Source organism: Astatotilapia calliptera, chromosome 7, assembly GCF_964374335.1.
Source record: "Astatotilapia calliptera chromosome 7, fAstCal68.1, whole genome shotgun sequence".
Taxonomy (NCBI): domain Eukaryota; kingdom Metazoa; phylum Chordata; class Actinopteri; order Cichliformes; family Cichlidae; genus Astatotilapia; species Astatotilapia calliptera.
In genome coordinates this window covers 56656532-56668241 of record NC_137428.1, presented here as the reverse complement: position 1 = coordinate 56668241, position 11710 = coordinate 56656532, and the positions used below count along the sequence as shown (strand labels likewise).

Sequence of the window (11710 nt, the reverse complement as noted above, 5' to 3'; positions counted from 1 at the left end):
TATCAGTTGTATTTTTTTATTCATCATTGGTACATAAATGAAAATTTTTGCCAAGTACAAGTGGAATAAATTTGCACAATGCATTCCTGATTTTTAGTATATTTCACACACATAGTACATGTCCCTTAGTAATCACATTTTTCACTAAGCAATCTACAATATGTATCATTACTTTGTTGTCTAGCTATAGAGATACTGAGGTAAAAACTGAGGTTTTTACCTCAGTATCTCTTTAACTTATTCCTTCCTTCCTGTGTTTTTCTTGCTCTCCCTACAACTCTAAGGTTGGAAGATTTTCATTTGTTGTTCATATTGTGGAGTTTTGTGAAGCCGTTTACAGTTAATTTCATCAAACGCGATGTTACTGACTTGCTTGTACAGGTTTCAGAGTCAATATTATGGGCTTGTCTGGCACGAGAATTAGCTCAAAGGTGCTCTTTACTTCCACATGTTGCTGTTTCTCCACTCTGAAGTTCTCGAGAATCTGCAAAGGTAGCACAGACAGTTTGTATGATGTCAGTGTGCCACATATATATGGAAATACTGCTGATTATTTTCTTTATATCTTACGTGGATAAGAAAGAGTTGCATCTCTGCTTCAGCTATTCTTCGTCCTAAACACTGACGGGGCCCAAAGCCGAAGCCCAGACTTCTGAAGTAGTGGGTCTCGGTCCTCAGCCAGCGAGAGGGCTTATACTGCTCCGGACGAAAAAACACCTTGGGGTGTCTTCCCATAGCATACAGCCCTAATTGGACCAGAGTCTGAATACACATACAGACATATACAGACACAACAACATGCATGACAGTTTGTATGAAAATGGTCAAATACTCAAATATAAATACATCATTTATATGTTTTTGTGCCTCCTACCCCAGCTGGGATGTGATAGTTTTGAATAATTATGTCTTCTGCTATGTATCTTTGCAAGTTCACTGCCACCGGATGCAACCTGAGACACAGAAAGAAAACCACTTTTATAAAAGAAACACAAACTAATGAACTAAGAGAATTGCAAAAGTTCATTCTGATAAAGTGTATCTTTTCTGGTCTTATCTTAAATGTCTTGAACATGTGTTTCAGTCACCTGAGTGTTTCCTTCAGAGCACCTTTGACCAAAGGGATCCGCTTCAGCATCTCCAGCAAGTCTCCCTGACTTTCGGCCCGAGCTGCAGCCACCTCTGCCCTGAGCTCCTCCTGGAGGTTGGGGTGCCTGGCTAATTCATACAACGTCCACAGAAGCGTTATAGAAGTCTGTAACACAACCAGAAGCAGCCTTAAAAATCTGGATAACAGTCACACAGTTCCTCATACTTAAATTTTTTTTTCTCCTTACTGTATCTACTCCACCCGCCATCAGTTCAGTGACACTGGCTTTGATGTCTTCAATGGACAGCTTGTCCAGCATGAGCAGGCTTGCCAGGACTCCTGGGTATTTCTTTGGAGTGCCTGCATCCTGATGTAGCTTCTTGTAGATGTTCTGGATACAGCGGTCCGCTGATGCAACGAAAGGACAGAAATGAAACAAGAAATTGCACCACAGTAAAAGCAAAAACTGTATTTTGAAATTTCAGAATTAAATTTTCAACCTATGTGTCCCACCGTGGTTGAATATGCCATCCCAGGCCTCCACGTGGTCGCGCCACACCTTTGATCCAGTCTGCTTCAAGAGAGCAGGAGGTATGTACAGCATGGGCGAGGTAGTCTTGAACATAAGGGTGATGCAGTCAATGAAATGCTGAGCTTCTGGGTCAATGTAGTCCAGCATCAAACCCAGACGCTCACCATACAGCACTGAGCTCACCGCTATATTGGACAAAACAAACATGAGATAGAAACAAGTGATGTGTGATTGAGTTTAAAAAAGGCAGGAATAATTAGAATTGAATATTTTAAATAAATGTTAGTCTTACATTCTAATGCATATTTAAAGAGTTCTTGAGAGAGGTCAGTGGTCCACTTGTTCTGGCCAGTTCGCTTGATCTTCTTGTGAACTCTGGCCACAAAATCCTGGCCCACTTCATCCAGCAAAGGCACAAAGTTTTCCAGCATCTTCAAGGAAATCACCTCCTTGTTGAGAATCACACGGTTTGATCTCCAGTCTTCTCCATTCCTGTGTGACAATCAGATTTGTAATTATTTTAAAGTATTTAGCTAACACTGGTAATGCTTACTGAAGAGACTGGTTTTGTCAAAGTGTCTGAATAGTGGAAGAGTTGGAAGAGGACAGTAACAGGACGTACTTAAGAAGAACTCCATATTTGCGATTTCTGTAATCTCTGTATGATGTCCATGGTTCAACCTTCAGCCTTTTAGGATAATGGCCCTCTGCTTTGAAGAGGATGGCAGCATCCTCGGGGTTGATGATATTTACACTTTCATAAGAACCTATTTTTTCTCTGCCATACAGAAAACAAGAAAAGAAATTGTGAGATGAACATTTGACCTTGGAAATTGTAGGTTACAGGTTTGTTTTTTTGTTTTCTTAAAACCCATCACGTTTTGGTCAGCCATGTGCAGTAATTTTTTCATTTTATGTAGAACGAATCAAACAGCCTGGACTCCTTTACCTGTAAATAGGTCCAAAAGTGTTGAAGTTCTGCAACGTGAGGCGGTGAAGATTTCTGAAGCCATCCAACTTCCAGAAATTGTACAAGTTAACCCAGCCATTCTTCCACAGTCCAGGAACTTCATTGAAAGGCCTGACGACGCTGCTGCTTTCCGAGCATGCCTGTCTGATCACCGGCATGCTGCTGCTGCAGCGCACACCTGTTGCTGTAAGCTCCTCTGCCCAGCACAGCGGCAGCGTCACAGGGCTACGCCAAACACTCCACTTGGCCATCTGAACAACAAAAAATGCTCACTCTGCTCCACCTTCAGCAACTACTCTGGCTCTGCCAAGGACACCTGGTGCAAAAAGGGAGGCGAGAGGCTGGTCTATAGAGTCGGCCCCCCTTTCTGCCCTGATCAAGGCTTTCTAGTTGAACCTCACAGAATAGACCAAAGAACTGATTATGACAGCTCTGCCGCATTACTGAAGCTTTTATCTAGTTTCACAGCTCTTTTTATAATCATGTTTCAAACAGTGTTGCATAAAATAACCTTCAGAAAGCACGTTATCTTTGTAAACAAGCATTTACTTGGAATTTGTGAGAAATTATAAGAATATTACAGAAATTCAGTCACAGCATACATGAAAAACACAGTTTATAGTTAAAATTAAAGATTTAATAAATTAATTAAAATGTACTATAGTTGATGTTTCTTAAGTAGCTTTATGAGTTCTTCCAGCTTCATGGCTGTTTTAATGTCTCCCTGGACTTTAAGTCTGCCACTTGTAAAAGCAGCTATTGGTCGCAGTTCACCCTGAAACATGTCCAGAAGGTCACAGTCACTCATATTCAGGGTTACATCTGGTTCTCGACACAAGGACCCTTCCCCAGCTGCACCGCTACCTAAAGTACAAAGAGAAATAGACAGATTTCATTTTTTTTATGTTTTCGTACACACATTTAGCGCCAAGTAAAAATTCCATAATCATGACATTTATCACCTTGGCTCAGATCCACATAGTAACGGCGCTGTTGTCCATCTCCTGAGCTGATGTCAAACTGATAACAGGCCCCAACCTGGCGGACCAAAGACTCAGAGAGGAGCAGCTTGACTTTGCTGAGCAGCTCTTCAACACAACCTGGTGTGGCAGTGACAGACTCGGCAGCACTGCTGAGCTCATCCGTAAATGCTATGCTGTCCTCTGAAGAAAGAGGTGAAGATTACAGCACTAATTATGGAAAAGATGCAAGAAGATTTTTTAAGTGTTCTGTCTTACCCTGCTGAGGCCGTGATGTGGCACCGTGGCTCAGAAAGTGCATGGCCAACTGCTGAATGGGGCCAGTGAGGCCTTCAAGTCCAGGTGCAGAGGGCATAATCAGGGGGGCAGAGGGGCTGTCCTCTGGGGCTTTCAGTAGAGAACCAAGGGTAAGCTCTACTCTATCCACCTCCAGCCCCCAAGGACGAGTCATCTCGTTTATGTCCATCTGTAAACATGAAGCATGAATGTAAACATGAACTGATACAGCAAAAGAAATCAGCACAGAGTAGCTAAAGCGTGTCCTCACCCCAAGATATTCCCCTAATTTCACTCTCTCAGTTTGAATCTCCCTGACGGTCTTCTTGGCCAGGCTGTGGGTCAAAGCCTTCTGTGCCGTCATTCTGGTGGAAGCATTGAGATCCTGGACTGACACCACTGACAAGACTGGGTTCCAGATCCTGAACTGGATGTCTGCTCCCACTGACAACACACCACCATCCCGAGTAGTCACCTATAACAGCACAGTGTACTGACAGCTGAACTTACATGAAGCCAAACTGGCAAACGAATTAGTACATAAGCATCTCCTCTTAAATAAATAACATTCACAGCTCCTAAGAGGAATGGCTTTGCAAAAATCTGAAGCTCAATTGAATATAAATTATGCCATCAACTTGAAGTTTGAATTGTTTTTGTCTTTTTTTTAAGTGTATTAAAGGTAAGAATGACAGGCTAAGCCATATGAGAAGGAAAAAATTATCTCCAGCACACACAAAATAAATTTCATGGAACTGAAGTTACTGCTTTTAAAACATTTTTAAATGGTAAATGATGCGTATAAGATGTGTTTTACCAGTATCAGAATTCAAAAGTGTTGTGTTACAGTGTGGCAAGAGCAGAAAAATCAGCTGATCTTATGCAATCAGAAACCAGGAAACAACGGCACACAGATCATGTATTTCATCCTATGCTAACCTCTCCTGTGGCTTAAGGATAAAAAGATATAATGTAACACTTCTTTAGCTATTAATTATCATGTACTGTACATGTATATGGGCAGAGTGGGTCTCATCCAAAAGACTATCAAAACCATGTTTAACAAACATGCTGAAACATCTTTTTATTTATCTTTTTAAATGCCACAGGCCAGCTATACCAATAATAGCATGTCTGGCAGTTTACCTGGCAAGGGGGGATGTTGAAAGCACGGGTGCGCAGATCTACTTTCTGCCACTGATCAATGAGAGGCAGCACAAGGACGATACCAGGGCCCTTTGGAGGACATATTCGACCGAGACGAAACACTACTATCCTCTGGTAGTTTGGCACAGTCTGAATTGGAAAAAAAAAAAACATTGTTTATTCTCAACAAGTGAGTGGAGATGCTATGGGTGCAATTTTAAGCCAAACTTACTTTCAGTACAAACCATCCCGTTATTGGAAAGGTTAAAAAGGTGCAGATGTAGACCAGGGAGATGACAACTAGGTTGCAGATCCACGACAACCATCCCTGGGAGGTGTCTAAAAGGGAAGAAACCCCAAGAAGGGGTTATTTTCATTACTGATGGTCAAGTTAAGTCACTCGCACCAGAGCTATGCAGTGTACAAAGTGTGCTAGTATGCTAAAGTATATGAAATATAGGAACAAATGACTAAAGTATTGTGATAATGTCATATCGTGGGCTGTCTGATGATTCCCACCTCTAATATATGAGACATTTCATTATATTCTTTGTGTATTTTGATATAACTTATGTTGACGAAAAAGAAGTTAAGTGTCTGTCTTACTTTCTCTTTGAAGTGAATAACAATCGTACCCTAAACCACAAATTATGTCCCCCTAAACCAGCTCGTGTTAACTAGTGTCCTACCTGTGAAGTCGTTTTCAGTAACATTGGGGATGTAGTCAAACGAAAGGCCTTTGTGGTAGTTGTTAGAGTCCACAAACAGACCAGGAGTCCTCGGAGTGCTGAAGTCCCTTTGAGGGAGCAGGCGATACGAGTTTTTAAACATTGGTAATTTGAAATAATTGCTATCGCCTAATTAATGCACCTTCATACTGTTTATCGGGCACCGTGCAAATGTCAGCGCGCCAAAAACTTTGTTTTCATACACTTTTACTTTAGCTCACTATCCTGATGCGCTTCCGTGTTTTTGTTTTGCTACGCCTCTGCTTCTTCCTCTTCTGCCACGGAGGCTGTCAAATAGCCTTTAGGCGCATTAGCGCCGTCCTCTGGATTGTGGGCGATAATCCCGATAAACCCACAAGTGAAAACATATATTCAATAAAAACATTATTAAATAATTAATTAAATAAATTCATTTTGCAATTTTGCAGGTCTTCTGCAATTTGGGTCCCTCACATTCTAAAGGTAGGTGAAGCCCCTCCTCTCATTAGGTTCAAGGTTGAAATGTAGCCTGACACGCTCCTCGACATGTGCAAAAATGGGGGTGGGGGGGTAGATGCATTACACTGCATGTTTATAATCCATCTGTTAAAGTAACATGGACATATTAAAAGTACTCCACTATATGTTCGAGTCACAGTTTTTTGTCTTGACCCCAAAGCCTATTTTTATGCACTATACATTTTCCTTATGAATTAAATGTTATCTCTTTTATTTTGAAGGTACTATGCACAATATTAACATAATGATAATAATAAGAAAAATGAACAAATATACTGCACTGCCTCACCCCTATATTACTCATTTGTACAAATCAACTTTTAAATTATGTATCTGAAGTAGTGTTCTAAACAAATGTATGATATGATATGCATACATATATATGATATGATATGTATGCATGAGAATGTGATGCTCTGTTTGCTCTCGTACAAAACGTGGCCTACCACAGAGCTGTTGCACCTGTGGATATAATTATCTTTTACCCAGTATAAATATGGTTTTCTCTTTCTGTGTCATACTTTTAATATTTTTCAGACCATCTAGAACAACCTGATACATTTAATACAATTCAACAAAGAAAATGATGGTCACAAAACAGTTGGAAGATAAACCTATCAGAGCTCTTTGGTTTCTGTTTCAAACATGTGTTATACATGTTCTTCTCAAAAGATGAATACTTTTTATGCTGAATTCTATATTTTATAGTGTTTATTGCATTATTTATTTACTCTATTTGAATCAAATAGAAAAAAAAAATCCCAGAAATCATTATACTTGACAATACAACTTCATATTTATAGACATTTAAAACATTTAAAAACATGTTTGCTGGCATGTACTGTTATTTCGCTTGTTACTCAGTACGCTGAATGATTAAGTCTAGCTGTAAGCTTCACAAGACGACTTTGTGGTTGTAACTTAACAGAAAAATGTGCTTTAATAGAATGCCATAACCAGAAGTTGCCTTTGTCTTGAGGAAAAAAAGCACAGTTTCACATAAATGTCTCTGATCCATTCATGACTGTGTTTTTCAAACAGTAATATGTCAAAATATCTTTTGTCATAAAGGCTTTTTTGCATTAAACATGAAAGAAGTCATCAGCAGAATGCATGAATTACACAGTCACACAGCTTGCAGGAAGTTTTCCTCCGTGTGCTTAGTTTTTGAACATGTCACACAGCAGCTTCTCCATGGGTGTGCTGCCAATGGTCCTCTGAAAGAACAGCTTAGCGATCTTCTCTGAATTCACAAAGCGGAGGGAAGGCAGCAGAAGAATTAATCTCCCAAACCTTGTTGGACAAAAACAAAAAGAGTGCGAGCTAAATGTTTCTGTGGGGGGGAGAGATTTGACATTCTCCAGCTGTTATTATGTTTGAAGATTTTGTGGTATTTTGTTAGAAAAGAAAGTGCAGTTACCTGGCACCCTGGTTGGGATACACTGAATGGATGTGCTGACCCAGCAGCACCTGTGACTGGGCCTGCAGATTCTCCACCTGTTCTGGATCTTTAAGGTTGCGTACCTCTGCGTGGGAGATTCAAACAGCAGACATCGGTTTGGTGATCCAGAAATCAGTGACTACCATCGCTGCATCAGTGATTCCTTACCTGGCTTAAACAGCACAATGGCCTTCAGACAGGCAAATTCTGTCGGGTCAACAGTCAGGGCTTTAAAGCGACTAAAGACTTCTTCTAAGATCTGCAGGTCAGCAGTAAGAAGGTTGATATTGGCTTGCTGTGGGGTAGAAAGGTCTGGCAGAGACAAAAGAGGACAGCTGTCCATGGGCAGAGACCACTGGATGGCACACAGGAGGAACATCTCACTCCAAGCTTCTTCAAGAAGAATCACCTGAGGATTTCACAGAAATGTTGAGCATCTCATTAGTCTCACACACTATCCATATATGTTAAAAAAAACATTTTAAGATGCAAATACACAAAGAAAAAATATCTGTCTACAGGCCTCACCTGGTCACGAAATGGCAAGTGAGCAAACACAGGCAGATTTTTTGCCCACTTGACTGACATGAAGAGGAGTCGTGCCGATGTCTCATACACATTCTCTGGACAGCTGGAGGTATAAGGGGACAAACGGCTGTCGAAGGGAGTGAGGTCCCTCTCTGAATTTGTTGTCACATCAATATTTTCCTCCACTGTGTAGCAGAAAAAGAGACATAGGCATTACAATCCAAATATCCCACACCGTAAAGTCAAATCAAAAAGTCTGTTTTCAAAATATTTTTACTCATTTCAAGACAAATAGGTTTACACCTCTTTCTTCCAAGTTATTTTACCTCTTTCATTTGATCTTACCGTCCTCTGGCTCCAGTTTTGCACAGGTCTCTGCAGTCAGCAGGCTGACCATAAAGCGGTGGTTGTTACTTATGTTGCTGCAAAGTTTTACTGTGGCAGAAATTGGAGCTGACGACGTGACCAAAGGCCTGGAGATGACTGCTGAGTAGGTGTCAGAGGGGCTGAGCGCTTGCGTGGTGACCAGGTGCTCCTTTTTGGTTTCGACATTTATAGAGTCCGGACTGACGTGAGCTGTGCTTCGAGGCTGTCGCTCATTCTGCACAGCTGCCACAACAAAGCACAGGAAAAGCTACACCATCTCACAGTGAGGCTTTAGGTATTTCATATCAATACGCACAGATAATATCTACAAGGTCTGCTTTTTCTGAGTTTCTCACCATCTTTGTTCATGCCAGCCTGGAGGCACTTCTTTAATCGACAAGCTTGGCACTGGTTTCGATGCGCTTTGTCAACAGGGCACCTGCCATTTCCAGCCTGACACCTATGAAATAAAGACACAGATGGAGTTCAAATGCACTTCCTTAATTGTCATATGATTGTTTTCCTGTTATGTACAGCTGCCTTTCACAGAGCCACTTGCCCACCTATAGACGAGTCTTCTCCTCACACTGCGCTTGAAGAAGCCGCTGCAGCCGTTACAGGCAAAGATGCCATAGTGTTTGCCACTGCTTGAGTCAGAGCAAACTTTACAAAGCAGGCCTTGGCCAAACGATTTACGCAGACCTTTTTCTGTAGAGAATAGATAGTAGAAATACTTAAAATAATTTCAGATTCTTTTGAGCACCAACGCTATTTTAACTACAGACTGATGTAAAATTAGCTCACTCTTTTACGCATTTTGAGCTTTGTGTCAGATTCTGTGTGTAAATCTATGTATTTAAAACTTTGTGAGCATTAATTATGAGTCTAGTCTGCTGTACTGAGAAGCCTTTAACAATCATCATCTAAGCTTTCTAAAATCTTGCACATTTGTAGTAATTTGTAAGTATTGGCTCACCTGATTGAGCTCCGTCTGTGCTCTGTTGCGTGAAGTCCTTCAAGGTGTCCGATGAAAACATGTTCATCTTTGAAATCTGCTCCTCCATCCTTACTGAAAGACATATAAACATAAGATGACTTCCTGTTTTGCATGAACTGTTTTCTGTGATAAAGTACTGGCCACAATTTTCCCAAAAACATGCTCATCAAAAGTTTTTTCTTTACACTACCTCACAGAAAGCTTCAGGGAAGCTCCTTAAAGAATAAGCCTTGTTGAGTGATCTGGATACAGTGCTGATGTTCTTGTACTGCTTAAATCTGATGAAGGTGGGGTCAAGGGAGATACAACTCGCCGTCTTCTTTCTTTCTCTCTCTCCAGAATGAGTGTGAGAGCTTGAGTCGTCTGGAGGAAAACAGGGAGATTAGCACTGGGCGCTGTGTAAGCAAATGCTGATTTGTCATCCTCTTAATCTTTACCGTCTATAAGGGTAAATCAATCAGTCACACCACTTACAGGCACTAAGTATATTCATTCCTCTTTCCTCTCTCGCTCCTTCTTTCTGTCTCTCTCTGGTTATTTTGTTAGTTGTGGTTCCTAGAATATTTAAAAGTAGGATGGGAGGCAGAGTCTTTAGCTTTCAGGTCCCTCTTCTATGGAACCAGCTCCCAGTTTGAATTTGGGAGACAGTCACCCAAGATTAGGCTTAAAACATTCCTTTTTGACAAAGCAGGGCTGGAACAGGTGATCCTGAATCCACTCTTAGTTATGCTGCAATAGGCCTAGGCTGCTGGGGGTGTCCCATGATGCACTGAGTGTTTCTACAGCACTCGACATCTAATCATTAGTTATTGTTTATTTCCAATTTAAAGTGCATTGAGGGGACTGCTCTTGTGATTTGGCACTATATAAAAAACAGAATTTTCTCTTAGATTGTTTTCTTCCCATCCTGTTTTGTTCTGTTCTGCTGTGAACGATGTTCCCACATTACTATAATTAGTCTGGCTGTATCGTGCCAAATGATATTACAAGACAGCAACTTTTTCTCCCTAAAAACATCAGTGTTGGTTTATTTGCTCATGTGTTCAGAGATGCAGTTTAGCCTTATGGCACTACAGTTCTGCGCTGCAAGGATTGTATGAATGTCACTGTAAGGATGATTTGCAGAAGAAATTTCGTGCTAGCAACAGCCAACAGGCAAACTATTATATTAGTGCTCATTAGCAGCAGACTGTCTTGTTTTGCTTTGTTTTATACCAGAATTAAGATGTTCCTTCTGTGCCATATTGGCTCTGTCAATGACATTACAACCTCAAGAGAAGATAGCCACCCCAAATTAGCAAAAGAGCTTAACCTTCAATGAAATGTGATCTCCTTCTGGGTGAGGGGTCACGAAAGAGCATAATGAGAAGAAAAAGAATTAGCACAAAGATTGAAAGAGCAGCAAAGGGTTGAACCTTAATTCCAATTTACTGCCATATGGTGGCTTTTCTCTGAAGCCCCCGTCTGCCTAATTGAGTGATGCAACTTATTTTTAAGAAAATTTGAACTAGATTAACTCAAATGAATCCTTTCTTGCCTTGAATGGCTTTATGGAAATTCTCATCTCTCAAAAATCTAAAGAAATCTGCACACTATTTTCTGTATTGAATATTGCATATAGCTGACCACATATAACACCATAACAAAGACACTAATACTAATGATTCCTACAGTCTCCATAGACTGAATTATATAATGTCAGTCACTCTTGAATTTAAGAGACCAACATAGCATTGAAAACAGAGCTCTTTTTGTTGCCCTAAACTGGTGTATAAATGGATTAAGCATGGGTCGTCTTCAAATTATGGTTGTGCACATGGGGCCACGTAAACCCAGAACCTATAACACTCACAGGTTGACACGCTGTGGTAGCTTGTGAAATTATATGAAAAGACTAAATGATAATTACAAAACCTTTTGTCAGTTATGTTACCATCAGCTTACGAGAGAATGAACAACTAAATAAACCTTTTTTCTACAAAAGGCAAAAAAAAAAATTCTTAAAAAATTTTTTCAAACTGATTCTAACCAGAATAAAATAAAATCAGGAGAAGAGCCCACGCTGCCCATCAGGGTTTGAAGGGAGGGAGACAGGACATTAGAAGGGAAAGACTGGTAAGGAAGTTGTACCGGCAAACAAAATTAAGTTGGAGGTGAC

General features: G+C 40.6%; 3 protein-coding genes across 3 annotated transcripts; all 3 read right to left on the bottom strand.

Annotated features, from left to right (window-relative positions):
- Positions 1–2: 2 nt before the first annotated feature.
- cyp11a1.2 (cytochrome P450 family 11 subfamily A member 1, tandem duplicate 2) lies at positions 3–2986 on the bottom strand. Its single transcript, XM_026175857.2, has 9 exons — positions 2572–2986; positions 2245–2400; positions 1915–2114; positions 1604–1807; positions 1338–1498; positions 1089–1255; positions 875–953; positions 571–762; positions 3–484 (listed from the first exon to the last, which is right to left on the bottom strand). Exons 1-9 carry the CDS (start codon positions 2841–2843, stop codon positions 362–364), a joined length of 1554 nt encoding a protein of 517 aa, XP_026031642.2. The 5' UTR covers positions 2844–2986; the 3' UTR covers positions 3–361.
- A 131-nt stretch (positions 2987–3117) lies between these two features.
- On the bottom strand, positions 3118–6004 carry stoml1 (stomatin (EPB72)-like 1). Its single transcript, XM_026175858.2, has 7 exons — positions 5684–6004; positions 5227–5333; positions 4995–5144; positions 4120–4323; positions 3831–4038; positions 3555–3755; positions 3118–3456 (listed from the first exon to the last, which is right to left on the bottom strand). The coding sequence occupies exons 1-7, from the start codon at positions 5823–5825 to the stop codon at positions 3251–3253; spliced, it is 1218 nt and encodes a 405-aa protein (XP_026031643.1). The 5' UTR covers positions 5826–6004; the 3' UTR covers positions 3118–3250.
- A 909-nt stretch (positions 6005–6913) lies between these two features.
- On the bottom strand, positions 6914–9895 carry nr2e3 (nuclear receptor subfamily 2, group E, member 3). The gene is made up of 9 exons (XM_026177076.2): positions 9743–9895; positions 9532–9624; positions 9119–9263; positions 8912–9015; positions 8535–8798; positions 8190–8374; positions 7830–8070; positions 7641–7746; positions 6914–7513 (listed from the first exon to the last, which is right to left on the bottom strand). Exons 2-9 carry the CDS (start codon positions 9617–9619, stop codon positions 7381–7383), a joined length of 1266 nt encoding a protein of 421 aa, XP_026032861.1. The 5' UTR covers positions 9620–9624; positions 9743–9895; the 3' UTR covers positions 6914–7380.
- Between the last annotated feature and the right edge of the window lie 1815 nt (positions 9896–11710).

Bases quoted from the DNA above. Each gene is read 5' to 3' on its own strand.
- stoml1 (XM_026175858.2), bottom strand. From the start codon at position 5,825: ATGTTTAAAAACTCGTATCGCCTGCTCCCTCAAAGGGACTTCAGCACT. The intron at 3,756-3,830 runs GTAAGACAGAAC...CTCTTTCTTCAG, and splicing joins CACATCACGGCCTCAGCAGG to AGGACAGCATAGCATTTACG. The intron at 3,457-3,554 runs GTGATAAATGTC...TTTGTACTTTAG, and splicing joins CTATGTGGATCTGAGCCAAG to GTAGCGGTGCAGCTGGGGAA.
- nr2e3 (XM_026177076.2), bottom strand. From the start codon at position 9,619: ATGGAGGAGCAGATTTCAAAGATGAACATGTTTTCATCGGACACCTTG. The intron at 9,016-9,118 runs GTGGGCAAGTGG...TTTATTTCATAG, and splicing joins AGGAGAAGACTCGTCTATAG to GTGTCAGGCTGGAAATGGCA. The intron at 8,071-8,189 runs GTGAGGCCTGTA...TGAAATCCTCAG, and splicing joins ACTTGCCATTTCGTGACCAG to GTGATTCTTCTTGAAGAAGC.
- cyp11a1.2 (XM_026175857.2), bottom strand. From the start codon at position 2,843: ATGGCCAAGTGGAGTGTTTGGCGTAGCCCTGTGACGCTGCCGCTGTGC. The intron at 1,808-1,914 runs GTAAGACTAACA...TGTCCAATATAG, and splicing joins CTTTAAATATGCATTAGAAT to CGGTGAGCTCAGTGCTGTAT. The intron at 485-570 runs GTAAGATATAAA...CTACCTTTGCAG, and splicing joins TGCAACTCTTTCTTATCCAC to ATTCTCGAGAACTTCAGAGT.